Source organism: Archocentrus centrarchus, unplaced genomic scaffold (genome assembly GCF_007364275.1).
Source record: "Archocentrus centrarchus isolate MPI-CPG fArcCen1 unplaced genomic scaffold, fArcCen1 scaffold_64_ctg1, whole genome shotgun sequence".
Taxonomy (NCBI): Eukaryota; Metazoa; Chordata; class Actinopteri; order Cichliformes; family Cichlidae; genus Archocentrus; species Archocentrus centrarchus.
The window spans coordinates 497,632-514,131 of record NW_022060281.1 but is presented as its reverse complement, the minus strand read 5'-3'; the positions used below and the strand labels follow the sequence as shown (position 1 = coordinate 514,131).

At 45.8% G+C, this 16,500-nt stretch overlaps 1 protein-coding gene across 1 annotated transcript; it reads right to left on the bottom strand.

Moving 5' to 3' along the window:
• Nucleotides 1–3,575: 3,575 nt before the first annotated feature.
• Nucleotides 3,576–11,835, bottom strand: LOC115777689 (NLR family CARD domain-containing protein 3-like). The gene is made up of 10 exons (XM_030725635.1): nucleotides 11,709–11,835; nucleotides 10,724–10,817; nucleotides 9,264–9,318; nucleotides 8,928–9,147; nucleotides 6,993–8,790; nucleotides 6,475–6,642; nucleotides 6,223–6,396; nucleotides 4,777–4,944; nucleotides 4,648–4,694; nucleotides 3,576–4,560 (listed from the first exon to the last, which is right to left on the bottom strand). The coding sequence occupies exons 2-10, from the start codon at nucleotides 10,813–10,815 to the stop codon at nucleotides 4,019–4,021; spliced, it is 3,264 nt and encodes a 1,087-aa protein (XP_030581495.1). The 5' UTR covers nucleotides 10,816–10,817; nucleotides 11,709–11,835; the 3' UTR covers nucleotides 3,576–4,018.
• Between the last annotated feature and the right edge of the window lie 4,665 nt (nucleotides 11,836–16,500).

Genomic DNA, 16,500 nt, shown 5'->3' with positions numbered 1-16,500 from the left:
GGGATGAAGCTGCTGATCCACACCATGAAGATATGTTGGACACATGGTGCTGAAGATGGAGCTGCAGGCAGGAGAAAAGAGGAAGACCTCAGAGAAGATTCATGGATGCAGCGACGGAGCACATGCAGAGGGTTGATGCTGCAGGTGGGGTGAGATTGAGGAAGATGAAAAAAGAAGGAGAATAGGTGAAATGCACCCATCAAATATAATAGCTTATGTATTAAAGATGAAGCTGAGGTAAAGCTCTCCCTCAGTGTCTCCATCATGTTTGTGTCCTTCAGAAGGACCTGCAGAGGGTTCACACTTTCATGTGATCGATCCAGGCTGCAGCATTTACCATAAACTCAGTAATCTGAGGTTTACAGTTTTATGGCTCGCCTTTTAATGTGAAGTGTGAGACTGTTTGTTGTGATTTGGTGCTATATAAATAAAACTGAATTGAATTATTACATATTATTTCAGTGCGTCCCGCTCCACATACACAGCCGTCCACAGCGAGCCCTTCTTGTTTAATCCGGTCTGCCTCCTGAGGCTGCGCTCCATGACAACCCGACGCTATCGCTGCTGTAATGTGTGTTTATTAAAAAGGATGCAGGTTGGTGGTAAATTATTACCCTGTGTTGATCTGAGAGGTTTTAATTGTGTCACAGCAGTGAAATAATGAATGGTACTGAAAAAAGGACAAAACACAAAGTCCAAAAGACATGCAAAACTAAAAGCACACATAGCAGCACAAAGACACAAACACACAGGAGAGGATAACAGACCCTCCAACAGGAAACAAAGGGAAGACGGGGCTATAAATACACCAGGGGCTCAGTAGGGGAAGTGGACAGAGCTGGGGAAAACACAGCCGTGAATACAATCAAGGTAATGAGGCAGAGGAGGAAGTGAAATTCAAAGCAACACACAAGAGACAACTAACCATCAATAATACCACAAAGCTGAAGACGTACCACTGGAAAAAAAAACCAAAAAACCCCCCCCCCCCCCCCCCCCCCGCCCCCCCCCAAAAATACACACAACCTAAAGCTCAGCATCATCAGAGCGAAGAGTCACAATATCACAATAATAGAATAAAAACCAAATTTATGACTTATGATTCAAACTCACAAATCACCACAAAGCCCAATGACATGGGGAGTTACTATTCATTGTACTCCGCTTTCATGATACTTTGAATACTTTATAGTGTTATAGTAACACTCACTGCCTTATACTCTGCTGCCCCCTGCTGCTCAAAACCACACACTGCCTCAATCTGCAACGTTCTGTTTGTAATTTTATACTTTAAAAATTTCCTCCTTATTTTTTGTGTCACCTTTCATTTATTATTATTCTGCATGATTTATGCGACATAATGTGAATCACATCAAGTTTAGCTCCAATAACGTGAGCTGCATGAACGCTGCTGCTAAAGAGCAAACCTTGGTTTTGCTGCCCTCTAGTGGCTGTAACGTCACACTGCACACCATCCATAAATGTTCATTATGTTATTGTGTGTAGATGGAGGGAGGTGGAGAGAGTAGATTAGGCCTTTTAATAGAAGTTAGATTAAATTTCTTTTGGTGGCCTGTACATTAAACTGTAACATAATAAAGCAGAAGAACATTTAAATAAAGTATCGTTATATAAAAGATTAATTAAATTAATTAAAAAGATTTGGGTTTCAGAGCTGTGTGTAAGTCAGATGTAATCTGGGCTTTCTGAGGTAGATAATGTTCTTTCAGTAAGAGTACTCAGCTCCACCTTTGTAAATATGACAGGACTACTCCAGCTGGAGGAGCAGATTTGGACACGTGTAACTAAACAAGGGTTCAAAAAAGTCAAAAAGTAATTTTTTTTAATAAGCTGTCCTGCCCAGCAGCTTAAGCAAACAAAATAATATGTATAACACAGGAGCAGGATTGATATACTGGTGCGGAGGTCGAGCTCTGTGCTGGGATGGCCTCTGGAGTCTGTGATGGTGGTGGGTGAGAGGAGGATGTTATCAAAGCTGACATCCATCATGGAGAACCTCCATCACCCTCTGCATGAGAGCGTGGGTGAGCTGAGCAGCTCCTTCAGTCAGACACTGAAACATCCTCACTGCAGGAAGCTTCACAGCTCATTCATCCCAACAGCAGTTAGTCTGTACAACACATCATGAGTCACATGGACACTCTACTGCCATCATTTATGCACACAGTGTACCTTTAAATGAAGTAGATATACATTTCATTTATCTACACTCCCGCCCATAATGAATACTGTGTATGCTGTGTACAAATTGCAAATTACCAGCTACAAATGTATATAGTGTTTTCTATTTTATTCTATCCATCCATCCTCTTCCACTTATCCTGTTCAGGGCTGCGGGGGGCCGGAGCCTATCCCAGGTGACAGGCAGGGTACACCTGTACAGGTCGTCAGCCTGTCGCAGGTCTCAGATAAAATAATTATAGTGGGTGATTTTAACATCCATGTAGATGCTGAGAATGACAGCCTCAACACTGCATTTAATCTATTGTTAGATTCAATTGGCTTCTCTCAAAATGTAAAGGAGCCCACCCACCACTTTAATCATACTCTGGATCTTGTCCTAACATATGGCATAGAAACTGAAGACTTAACAGTATTCCCTGAAAGCCCCCTCCTGTCTGATCATTTCTTAGTAACATTTACATTTACTTTAATGGATTACACAGCAGTGGGGAATAAGTTTTATTACAGTAGAAGTCTTTCTGAAAGTGCTGTAACTAAGTTTAAGGATCTAATTCCTTCATTGTTATGCTCTTCAGTGCCAACACAGTACAGAGCAGCTACTATAAGGTGCTGGGGGGTTCCCATGATGCACTGTTTGTTTTCATTCACCTCTTTTTACTCTGCATCATTAGTTATTATTAATCTCTGGCTCTCTTCCACAGCATGTCTTTCTCTCCCCTCAGCCCCCCCTCAGCAGATGACCCCCCCTCCCTGAGCCTGGTTCTGATGGAGGTTTCTTCCTGTTAAAGGGAGTTTTTCCTTCCCACTGTCACCAAGTGCTGCTCATAGGGGGTCATTCTGACTGTTGGGTTTTCTATGTATTATTGTAGGGTCTTTACCCACAATACAAAGCACCTTGAGGTGACTGTTGTGATTTGGCGCTATATAAATAAAATTGAATTGAAATTGAAAACCTTCCAGACCTGACAGGCTCAGCTCTATCCCAGTGAGTCCTGCATTGGGGTTGTCTGCCTTACCTGCCACAGCATTACATCATAGCCACAAAACATAAGACTCTTTGTGAAGGAGGTTTGAAGTGGACCAATGAAATCATTGGAAATGAAATGATTTAAATATAACAAATCTCTGTTTTTATGACTGAGGACAAAATACATTTTTTCAAGAGCTTCTATTTTCAGTAAGTGAAATCAAGTTTCCTTTGCTTCACTCCACAGCTGAGTAATTACTTTTACCACATTTTTAAAACTACATTTATCTGTATTTTTCAAATTTTAAATGAAATCAGTTCCAAAACCTTCGTATTGCAGTCGGATCATTTTTACTATTTATTACACATTTTGACTTCACATGCATCAGCCAATGATCCCATCACTCATCACAAGCATTAAAACATAATACAAACAGTTCAACACATAAAAATAATTCATCAGAGAAAACAAATATTAAGATTAGAAATGTGTAATTTGTGTATCATTTCCCTAAAATCTTTTCATTTTAAAAATACATTATTTTCAGGACAAAATGTTCATTCATAAGTTGAATAAACTAGAGAAAAAGAAAAAGAAAAATATGCTGTCCTTGGTTTGGTAACAGATGTGACCCTTTGGTGTGAGGGTCTCTGCACAAACACAAAATATTTCCTTGAGAGAAGTTTGCTACAAAACTACAACTTATGAAGAAAGATTGTTGCAGCAGTCTGGATACAATGAAACGAAATCCCTTCATTTGTTTTACGGTGGTGACGTAACTTCATCTTTTTGATCCTTGCTTCACTCTAAGCATGTTTTTGATATCATGAATATCAGCATTAAGATTATTCTGGTTGACATAAAATTAATGTAGAATGCTCGTCTCCCAGCCTGAGCCCTGGATACACTGGCTCAGTGAATGCTGTGTGGAAAGTGTACAGGTGCATCATGGTCTGTGAGGAGACTGCATAGAAGGACAGAGTACCAGCTGTCCAGTCTAAAAACACCCCAACCCTCCTGGACTTGAAGTAGGGAACAGTTATGGATGCATCGTCAGTCTTATTGTACCAGACTGTGAATTTGCCTTTGCAGTAGCGCAGACTCCAAGACTGATCATTGTAGCCAAGGACCGCTTCATTACCTTTCCCTTTCCTGCTGATTCCTTTATATGCGACTCCTACACCTATCCATTCCCCAGACCACTCTACCTCCCAGTAGCAGCGATCACGCAGACCCTCCTTACAAAGCACTTGTCCCCAGTCTTTAAACCTCTCTGGGTTATCGGGGTATGGCTGAGCAGTTTCCTGTCGGGTCATTTTTTTCTTGTCTTCAGAAAAAAGCAGTTCTGAATGTGCAGTATTCATGTCCACAGTCAGCTCACGTGCATCTGAAAACAGTACAAAAAAGTATTTTTTTGTGCTCATATCCAGTATTAAGATCTGTTTGTTTGCTTGAAAATAATAATAAGTCTCACATTTCTTCAGAGCTGATTTTAAGTAGCACTCCCCGCTGTTGTTTATCCTAGGTAAAATCACAGATGTAAAATCTGATAATCTAGTTACATGACAAAAATAGTCATTACTCTCAGTTAACTCAGCTATACCTGATTGTGAGATGATCATTGTCCTTCTGCAGGGAAGAGATCAGGTCCGTTCCCAGCTTCCCTGGATGATTGTAACTCAGGTCCAGCTCCTTCAGGTGTGTGGGGTTGGCCTTCAGAGCTTTAGCTAAACAGCCACAGCCCGTGTCTGTGATTCCACAGAACGCCAGACTGACAATGAAAACAGAAAGCATCTAATGTTAGCTTGTTTCAGCTATGTTTGTAGTGGCATAAATATGATGATGATGATGATGGTACTTTATTGATCCCACAATGGGGAAATTACAGTTAACAGAACACCATCCAAGAAGACAAACAGAACAAACATGGGGAGATAGGTGAACTGTGGCCATGCTGCCCCCCTTCTGGAGGTGCTGCCATTAAAAAGACAGAAACAATAGTGAGAACATATAAACATATAGAGATGAGTGAGGAAAAAAATCCTCTCATACTTTGTATACATACACACATACACAGTATAAGGTTACAAAAACCTCTGTGACAGAGCAGAAACATATAGCATGGGAGCACTAGGGTGGGGAGGGATGGACAGGGGAGCCAGCGGAGGCGAGGGGGGAGGGGGGTCGGGCTACTGTGGGGCTGACTCAAACTCCCTCCTCAGCTAACAGTTCTGATAAGATGCAGAGTTCATCAGCAGCTAGGTCAGGGAGATCAGTCCAACACAGGTCAGAAGAAGACAGGACGGCGGGGGGGTAGAGCATCTGTTTACAAACATCCAGGAGACAATTTGATAAACAGCAGTCCAAGAACATCAGGGAGCCAAATTCCTGATTCTACGACTTGTTTTGGTACAGACTGTACTGATTAATTTGTTGACAGCCTTCAGTCTTTCTGGCACCTCTCTGTGGAGAAAAAAACAATTCATCCGAATCTTCTTGGTTCGTTCCTTCACCGTGCAGAAACAGATACATACATCTCCAAGATCTTACCCCTCAGAATCAGCTCCAGATATACAGAGTCTGAGTTTGAGTCTGTACCTTCCTGCGTTCCCGTCATAAGCAGCCTTACCAAGGCCAGACAGCTGCCTAGACTTCCTGAATTGCAACAACAAACCAGGTATCTCCAGGTCCAATTCGGAGAAACCCCAGTGTCAATAAGCCAAATGTGTGTGTATTCCATTGACAATACGGCCAGGCACGTCATCTTCCACACCACACAGGAACCATAACGTAGCCAGCTGGAATGTCAGTTAATAAGAGGGAATAGGGTTCTCCTTCCCCCAATCTCCTCATGGTGAAAATTTGATCAAAACAATGGCATTGAGAGACCAGCTGACCAGATCCATAATTATAAATTCCAGTTCGGAAGTTGTGTGAAGAGAAGCTCTAAAGCAGCAAAGCAGGGGAAAAAGGAAGGGCTGGGAGAGAAGAAAAGTGCGACCGTCTCTGCTGAGAGCTGAAGAGAAAAAAAAAAAAATCCTGCACCAACCTCAGTTTTTCCAGCTGGCATGCTGGATTTCTCAGTCCCACAGAGAGAAGTTCTACCCCAGTGTCCTGCAGGTCGTTATTACTCAGGTCCAGCTCCTTCAGGTGTGTGGGGTTGGCCTTCAGAGCTTTAGCTAAACAGCCACAGCCCGTGTCTGTGATTCCACAGAACGCCAGACTGAAAATGAAAACAGAAAGCATCTAATGTTAGCTTGTTTCAGCTATGTTTGTAGTGGCATAAAAATCCTGCACCAACCTCAGTTTTTCCAGCTGGCATGCTGGATTTCTCAGTCCCACAGAGAGAAGTTTTATCCCGTTGTCCTGCAGGTCGTTATTACTCAGGTCCAGCTCCTTCAGGCATGAACTACTCAGAGCTGCTGTAAGCGCGTCACAGCATTTCTCAGTGAGGTTGCATTCTTTAATCCTTAAAAAAGAGAAACTGTTTCACCATGTGCTAGTGTCTTTTACAGAATTAAGAGGCTGCAGTGATGGAGGAGCTTCTTAACAGTAGCAAAGCCAAGTTACAGCGATGCATTCAGAATGAAATAAATGAATATTTAGCCAGTGTCAGTGACTGTGATGCCACCTAAAATTGAAGAGTAAAGCATATAAAGTTGAATTCACTGTAATATAAAGTCTTACTTTAATTTATTTATGAAGAGCAGAGTGAGATGTTCTGTTGGTTTCAGCTGTGTTTGAAGCATCATAATAATCATGGCATTTATAAAAGCTCTTGTTTTACACATGAACATCATGTTGTTGTAGTTTACTCACGAGGCTCCTCTGGACTCTTTAATCACTGGCAGCAGCCGTCGGAGACCCTCCTCTGATCTCGAATATTTTCTCAGATCAAACTCCTTCAACTCTTCTTTGGATGTCAGCAACACAAAGACCAGGGCAGACCAAAGTGAAGGGGACAGTTTGGTTTCTGACAAACTACCAGAACTCAGACACTTTTGGATCTCCTCCACAAGAGACTGGTCATTCAGCTCACTGAGGCAGTGGAAGAGATTGATGCATCGTTCCGGGGAAGGGTTTTCACTGATTTTCTCCTTGATGTACTCAATGATTTCCTCTTTTTTTCGTAAAGTACCCCTCATGGTGGCGAGAATGCTCTTCAGCTGATCAGATTCCTGTGAGAGGCCAAGAAGGAAGCGGAGAAACAGATCGAGGTGACCGTTCTCACTTTGCAAGGCCCTGTCCACTGCAGTCTGGAGAAGGACGGTTACTTCGTTAGAAACCTCTGTAAGTGGTGCATCTGGTTCCAGCAAGTTTTGGTTAAAGCAGATGAAGGTGTGAAAAACATACACGGCAGCAAAATACTCCTGAATGCTGAGGTGCACGAAGCAGTACGCTCTCTTCTGATGAATTCCAAAATCATTCTTGGAGATCTCCGTGAATATTCCTGAATAAACTGCAGTATCGCTGACATTTATTTTGTACCCGTTCAGTTCACTCTCATAGAAGATCATGTTTCCCTCCATTAGCTGCTCAAAGGCCAGTTTTCCAAGCTTCAAGATCATCTCCTCATTCATTTTGGCCTGCGATTGGCTTTCAGACGCCTCGTCTCCCACTAAATACTTCTGACTTTTGATCAGTGAGTTGTACACAAGAAAATGTGTGTACATCTTTGTCAATGTGTTGGGCATTTCTCTCCTGCTCTCATTGCCTTTTTCCTCTAAAATCTTCTGCAGGACACTGGCAGATATCCAGCTGAAGACTGGAATATGGCACATGATATGGAGGCTCCTGGCTGACTGAACATGTGAAATGACTCTACTGGCCATGCTTGGATCTGAAATCTTTTTCCTGAAGTACTCTTTCTTCTGCGGATCATTAAAGCCTCGTATCTCTGTCACACGATCGACGCAGTCAGCTGGAATGCGATGTGCAGCTGCGGGTCTGGTGGTGATCCAGATGTGGCCAGAGGGCAGAAGGTTCCCCTTGAACAGATTTGTCAGAAGAACATCCACAGGAACTGGCTCTGAGACACAAGAGCAGGGCTCATTGTTCTTGAAGTCCAGAGGAAGCCGACATTCGTCCAGCCCATCAAATATCAGCACAAGCTTATATTTGCCAAAATCTGAAATTCCTGACTCTTTTGCTTCTGTGAGAAAATGATGAAGAAGCTCCGTCAAAGTGCAGCTTCTGTCCTTCATCAGGTTCAGCTCCCGAAATGGGAGATTAATGAGGAGCTGGATATCCTGGTTGACCCTCCCCTCTGCCCATTCAAGATTAAACTTCTGCACAGAGATGGTTTTTCCAATGCCAGCGATGCCTGCGGTCAGCACCGTTCTGATGAATCTGTCAGATCCACAGAGGGAATTAAATATTTCTTCGCATTTGATTTGCTTTTCTTTTGTCGGCGACCTCCTCGATGCGGCCTCGATCTGCCTGACCTCGTGTTCGCTGTTCACAGCTTCGCTGACTCCCTCTGTGACGTAGAGCTCGGTGTACACTTTGTCGAGAAGGGTCTGGTCTCCATGCTGTGCCGTTCCCTCGTAAATGTATTCAAACCTTTTCAGTTTTTCTCGAAGTTTGCGCTGGCAGACGTCCAGCTCGCCATAAACATCTGGTTGGAAAGAGAAAATTATGACATTCAGAATCTTTTGGAACAATTTCTAATAATATTTTTTTCCAAATAGAGATCACAAAAAACAATGAACTACAAATCTGTAATTTGGGGCTATTTGCATGTTTAGTACTTACGCTTCTCTAGTCTGTTAGCGAGCTCCTTTTGGCCGATCTCATTTAAGACATGAAGCGTGATCCTCAGAGCCGCCTCGCTGGCACCTGAGTCGGGCGCTTTAGTCCCAGCAGTCTGATCGTCCTTCTCCCTCTCAGGAGGTTGTGGCAGGTGAGGAAAGAGCATCTTTTTATATCTCCTAATTTCACTCATAAAAATGGCCACGCCCTGGGTTTCCACCAACTGCAATGAAAAAAAAATCCCCCCTTTTTTTTTATAATCAAAAAGCACAACTGAGCATGTGTGATAATGTATGAATGTTTTATTTTGCAGGATTACAGGTTTTCTCTGCAACAGACCTTAAATATGGCATTTCCATTCAGCTCCTCTGACCCTGTAAAATCACGCTGCTCCCTGGAAATAAATAATAATGTTTAATGTAAACATTAGTGAAGATAATAAAGAAAGTCACAGAAATTAGACACGTTTTTAGCTCTTGTTAATTAATTGTATGCAGCTGACCCTAATTTCTTTCCTGCTGTGACCCTGAAGTTTCATGTTTTAGAGACTGGCTGTAAACTGGAGCCTGTCCCAGCTGACACTGGGTGAGGGACGGGGTGCAGTCTGAACAGTCTGAGGTATCACTGAGGCTTTTTGCCAAAATATCTTTGCTGAATTTTTTTTTTATAAGAATTAAAGCAAAAGGAAGACAAAATATTGTAAAAATAAATTAGACAATAGAAGTGAAATTTACTTAAAAATATAAGTAAAAATAAATAATACACTAAGGTCTCTCTCACAAAGCCTTAAACGTAGCGTAACCTGTCACAGATCTTCACATAATAACATTAGTATCACACACACAAAAAAATACATTAAGTTCATATTTAGGACCTACAGTGTCCTTTAGTCACTTCCACTGTCCTCTGGCATTTTTAGGTCTTTCATATACATGATCAAAGGGTTCCAAAGTCCTGTTTGCCCTTTAGCACGTAGGTAATCTTCTCTAGTGGAACACAGTTTGCATCTGTCGGATCCTTTCGTTGACAGTTGGTCTATGAGTTTTTTTCCAAAACAACGATATACATCTTTTTGCATTGAGGAGGCTTAAGTCTATAAACATCCCTTCACTTTTAGAGTATTTGTGTTTTTTCTGGGTACAATCCAAGTAAAAACAGCTTTGGATCCAGTTTTAATTGTTTGGAAATCATTTTCTCAGTTATATGTTTTTTACCTCTGTCCAAAACAGTGGAGCAGCTTCCCTCTGTACTCTGTACACTTTGGACACACATCAGGTCTCTCTCTCGTACCTATTGAGATCTACTGGTGTTACTTAAACCTGCATTAAACATTTAAACTGTAGCATTCTGAATTGTGTGCTAATAGATGTAATGTGGGCCAATGCACATGCCTCCTTAGATAATTGTAGTGACAAATCTTCCTTCCAAGCATTAAGTTTTAAGTAGAATTTTTCTCCTATATATCACTACTTGGAACCAACACTGGCACCAACAGACTGATTATTATCTATAACTGAATAATTACCGTGACTTAATTTAGGGAACACCTCCTATAATGTTCATTAAAGGATGTTTATAGTTACAGGACTGAATGAAAATCACAGAAATCATTAAGCTCTATTCTCAAGGAACACTGAAAAGGTAACTATACCAGCTGACCTGTAGCCATGATACAGCAGCAATATATACACCTGTACTGTTACCATCAAATCAGTCAATCTATAGTACACATTGTACAATTATTTTAAAATCAGACTAATGTAAGTGATGCAATGAAAGCATGACTTTAAAAAATGCACCTGTCTGCAGCTTCTTTGCTAAAATCTGTGCGGTTCTTCATGGAGCGATCACTAGCCATGGAAATGCAGGAGGAGCTCGGTACCTCATCCATACCTGTTTAATTTACAGAGACAACACAAAGCTTCATTTACATTCACAATGTGCTGAATAATATCACACATACCTGAGCCCAAGTTCAACACAACAACAAAATCAGCTGTGATCCTGTGAGCGAAGGCCTTCAGTCAGCATGCCTCTTTAATGAAAACACTGTCATCCAATCAGGAGCGGGCTCAGCAAGTATTAATTGATCTTTGCTTAAGTGGCTGAACAGGAAAATAATGCAGGAGGAAGTTGCCTCACAGCTGCCACAGGATGCAGGAACAATGAAAGGAAACCACTGCGAGGGCAGTGAGAGGATAACTGAGGCTGCTTTAAACAGCAGATTAATACCAGCTCTGACTGGTAGGATACTGCTTTCAGTGTGTGTGTGTGTGTGTGTGAGTGTGTGTGTGAGTGTGTGTGTCTCATAATGGCTGCTTCCTGTGAGTCTCACAGAAACGTATTCCCGGAAGCCATCAGTAAAATGCTGCTTCTAAATGAATGTGTCAGTAATAATGATGATGATGTCACATGTAGCCTAATTGTTAAACGGTGGATGTTTGGACAAAGTGTTGTGTTTACACTGCAAAACGTCTTAAATATTTCCCCTCATAAATAATCTCCATATCAAAATGATTAAGACTGAAAGTGAAACCAGTTCAAACGAAATGATTTCAAACGATAAAAGCTCAGCTGAAACGGGAAAATTCACTCTGAAACGTGTTGTGAAGTCGAACTGATACAAACAGTAGAAATAAAGTTGAAAATAAAGTGTAAGCTTCCATAAATACAGCGAGCTCTGTCCCTGCACGCCTTTGGAAAAGCACTTAGTGTGCACAGCTGATCGCAGGTTATTCAGCTTTTCTGTTCACATCGTCAGACAGAGACAGAAATCCATGTTACCTGCTCTCTGTGTGCGCTGTCAGGTGCTTTTTTCCTGCGTCTTCGTTGTTTGGAGGAGTCGTTACTCGAGTGTCGTCGTGGTGTTTACCTTCACGTTAACTGTAGGGAGGAGGAGGAGGAGGGGAGGCATGGGGTGGCACTGGGCCAAAACACATACCTGGACTGGAGCACACCCCCGTGGCTGAGAGCATGAACAGAACCAGTAGGAATGTTAGTACTGTAATGATCCATGATGGACGTTATTGCTAAATGTGTGTCACAGTTATTGTTCTCTTTAAGTTAGGTTGTTTTGGGGTTGAACCGGAAGGAGATGTGGGGGGTCGCTCTTGGGAGGGAGGTCTCTTTTTTTCTTGTGTGAGTTAGAGTTGGCTGTATCCGGCGAGAGCTGTTCTGTGTGTGTCCGGCCTGATTAAATGGTGTTAGTAACGAAACCTCTGCCTGGTGCTTGGGTGACATAACGGAACGTTACACTGGTGTCAGAAGCTTAAACTACGAACTACCACGCCTGGATCTATTACCAGCGGCTCTGCTCACGGCTCAGGGACACAACTCCCGATTATGCGGAGGAACACTGTTAAGAAGGAGGAGCAGGAGATGGATATCCGACCCGCTCGCAGCGTGAGGGAAGCGGCGCTCCAGCTGGCTGCTGAGGCTGGGTTCTCCCCAGGTTTGTCTCGGCTGGAGGGCCGTTCGCGCCATGATCGCCATTTCGGCGGGACGGAGCGGAGGTCATGTGATGTAAACAATGATGGCAGCGCCCATGCACAGCCGGCTACGGTAAACATAAAGACACCCAAGTTCAGCGGTAAGACGCCGTGGGAAGTGTTTATTGCTCAGTTTGAACTATTAGCTGCTGCAGCTGGCTGGTCTGTCGAACATAAAGCATTGCAATTAGCTCTGTGCCTGTGTGAGGATGCAGCAGCATGCCTGCTGCTGCTGAGTGAAAGAGAGAGGGGAGACTATACTGCTCTAGTTGGGGCACTCCAGAGACGGTTTGGGCAGTATAACCAGCCTGTGCTACTGAGGTCAGAGTTTCACAACAGACGGAGACTGCCTGGAGAACCGCTGCGTATCCTGGCCCATGACATTGAGTGCCTCTGCAGGCGGGCCTATGACAACATGCCCCTTGCAGTGCAGACAGAGCTCGCCCGTGATCAGTTCCTACAGGCCCTCAGTCCCAAAGAGCTCCGTATTCAGACACAGCTTGCTCGTCCAACCACACTCAGTGCAGCTCTGGAGTTGGCGTTGGAGAGGGAGATGCTGACAGGACCTCCTGGAGGGGCTGAGGATTCACCAGTGGTCAGAGCAACATCTGCACCTGCTGAGCGGACGGAGAGGCAGGGGGGACCACACAGCATGACCCAGGCGGCTGCTCTTCAGTCACCTTCTCCCCGTGCTGGCACACGCCGCCGACCACAAAGCTGCTGGGGATGTGGACAAGCTGGACATCTCATCAGGCAGTGCCCCAGGTTTGCAGCGGCGCAGGGAAACGGTCAGGGGCCCGTGTAGGTGGGAGTACACGGGCCGTCGTGACCAACACCCCCACACCACCCACATTGTCACCTGGCATGGTCATTACTGTAGGCTGGACCCAAGTTGGTGACTTTTGCCACATTCCGGTGGTGGTTGATGGGGTATCCTGCACAGCACTCCTCGACACAGGGTCCAACACAACACTGGTCCGACCTGACATCATTCCAGCTGGGACTGCCATGCAAACAACCAATGTGCAGCTTAAGACAGTGACTGGTGACCTGGCCCCCATAAAAGGGAGGGGGATGTTTCAGTTTAAGGTTGGAGACCTAACCATGCCTTTTGCTGCCTGGGTGGCTGACGTCCAGGATGCCTGCATCCTGGGGCTGGACTTTTTACGAGCCATTGATGGTGTGCTGGACCTCGGGAAGGCTGTCTGTTACTCCCGGGAGGAGAGAGGGTGCAGCTTAAACCCCCACCTTTAAACCCATCCCCTGCTGTAATAGCGGCTTGCACCTCGGAGTCCCCTGTATTACCACTAGTTGAACAGCGAACTGATGAAGAGGAGAGGCTGTCAGCAGTGAGAAACGTCTGGTCCAGGAACTGTGAGGGCCTGACTCAGCAGCAGCAAGGAAGTCTATGGCAGGTGCTCTTGGACTTTAAAGACATTTTTGCCCTCACAGAGTGTGATGTAGGCCTGACACACTTGGTGGAACACGTTATTGACACTGGGGATGCTCGTCCTGTTAAAATGCGTCCTCGTCGCCTTCCTCTGGCTCATCAGGAGGCGGCTGACCAAGAACTGCGTGAGATGCTAAAGATGGGCATCATAGAGCCATCTGAAAGTCCCTGGGCATTTGCTGTGGTGATGGTGCCCAAGAAGAACAGTCCACGAATGCGCTTCTGCGTGGACTACAGGCCACTTAATAAAGTTACTAAAAAGGACTCTTATCCCCTTCCCAGAATCGATGAGTCTCTCGACCTGGTGGCAGGGTCTTCCTGGTTCTCCACCCTGGACCTGCGAAGTGGTTACTGGCAGGTGCCTCTGTCCCCAGATTCTAGACCAAAGACGGCCTTTTGCACGAACAGGGGACTGTGGCAGTTCAGAGTCCTGAGCTTTGGCCTGTGCAACGCCCCAGCCACCTTTGAGAGACTTATGGACGGTGTGCTGGCTGGTGTCCCAAGACAGCAGTGTCTGGTCTACCTGGACGACCTCCTGGTGCATGGGACCTCTTTTGAAACCACCATGGATACCCTGAGACAGGTAATGGAGAGAGTAAGGGCCGCAGGCCTTAAGCTGCACCCGGACAAGTGTCACTTCATGAGGAGGGAGGTGGAGTTCCTTGGTCACAAGTTGGGTCGGGAGGGCATCAGCACTTTGGAGGAAAAAGTGCAGACCATTAGGGACTGGCCCACTCCCGCAGACCAGGTGCAACTAAAAAGCTTCCTGGGACTGGCGTCATATTACAGGAGGTTTGTAAAAGGCTTCTCCTCCATAGCTGCACCACTCTTTCGCCTGCTGCAGAAGGATCACGACTTCAGCTGGACCCAAGACTGTCAGCAGGCATTCGACACCCTGCGCAGATCCCTGACGGAGTCTCCGATCCTTGCCCCACCTGACCCCGCACTACCATTTGTCCTGGACACAGATGCAAGTAGTGTGGGACTGGGAGCCGTGCTGTCGCAGGTCGGACCTGAAGGTGAGAAGGTGGTGGCATACTTCAGCCGGGTCCTGAATAAGAGTGAGCGACGCTATTGTGTCACACGGCGAGAGCTCCTGGCTGTGGTGATGGCAGTGAGACACTTTAAGTACTACCTATGTGGCATGCCTTTTATCATCAGGACTGATCATGCCGCCCTCCAGTGGCTTATGTCTTTCAGAGAACCAGAGGGGCAGGTGGCTCGTTGGCTGGAGGAGCTCCAGGCCTTTAATTTCACTGTGGAGCACAGAGCAGGGGCACACCACTCCAATGCGGATGCACTATCCCGCCGCCCATGTGCCGCGACAGGCTGCCGCTATTGTGGGAAGCGGGAGGAGAAGGAGAGGGAACTCACAGCAACAGATAATCCTGCACAGCTCTCCTGCAGGGCACTCCTAGTGGTGGACATGGCAGAATGGAGGGCCCAGCAGGAGCAAGACACCGACCTGCTACCAGTACTACGATGGCTTGAGAACGAGCAGCGACCTAACTGGGATGAGGTTACCGGGCTCTCTATCGCCACCAAAGGGCTGTGGGCCAAGTTCAATGCTCTAAGGTTGGACAAGGGAGTGCTGCAGCGCGGCTGGAAAGATCCTGCTACAGGTGAGGAAAGGTGGCAAGTTGTGGTACCCAAGTCGCTAAGGCCAGCGGTGCTGGAAGCCTGCCATGGGAGTAGAGGCGCTGGCCACTTTGGCGTGTCAAAGACCCTTCGCCGCCTGCGCCAGGGTTACTATTGGGGCCAGCAGCGTAGAGATGTGGAGGGCTTCTGCCGAAGCTGTGACTCCTGTGCCGCCCACAAAGGTCCGCTGGACCAGTCCCGTGCTCAATTTCAACAGCAACCGGCAGGTGGCTGTGGACATCATGGGGCCATTTCCCCGGACTGATAGGGGAAACCGCTATGTGGTTGCTGCTATGGACTATTTTACCAAATGGCCGGAAGCATACGCCATCCCGGACCAGGAGGCGGAGACAGTGGCTGACACATTAGTGGAGGGAATGCTCAGCAGATTTGGAACGGCAGGGGTTCTTCACAGTGACCAAGGCTGTAACTTTGAGTCCAGGGTGTTTGCTGCCATGTGCGAACGCCTTGGAATTCAGAAGACCCGCACCACGCCACTCCACCCCCAGAGTGATGGCCTGGTGGAAAGGTTTAATAGGACACTGGCCCAGCAGTTAGCCATCATCACGTCAGAACACCAGCGTGACTGGGACACTCACCTCCCACTCATCCTAATGGCCTACAGGTCGGCCGTCCAGGACTCCACCCAGTGCACACCCGCCCTGCTCATGTTAGGGAGAGAACTAAGGACCCCTGCTGAACTGGCTTTTGGGAAACCTCCTGACGCTCCGGATGCGCCACCGGGTCAAAGCTATGCCAGGAAGCTGCAGGACCGACTGGAGTCGGCGCATTCCTATGCTCGGGACCAGCTGGCAAAGGCGGGACTGCGGCAAAAGAGAAACTACGACCTGACTACTAAAGGGAGGCACTTCCGTGCTGGAGAGCTGGTGTGGGTCTACAGCCCGAAGAGAAAAAAAGGACGGTGTCCTAAACTGGACAGCAACTGGGTTGGACCCTGCAGTGTCCTGGAACGAGTTGGGGAAGTGGTTTATAGAGTACA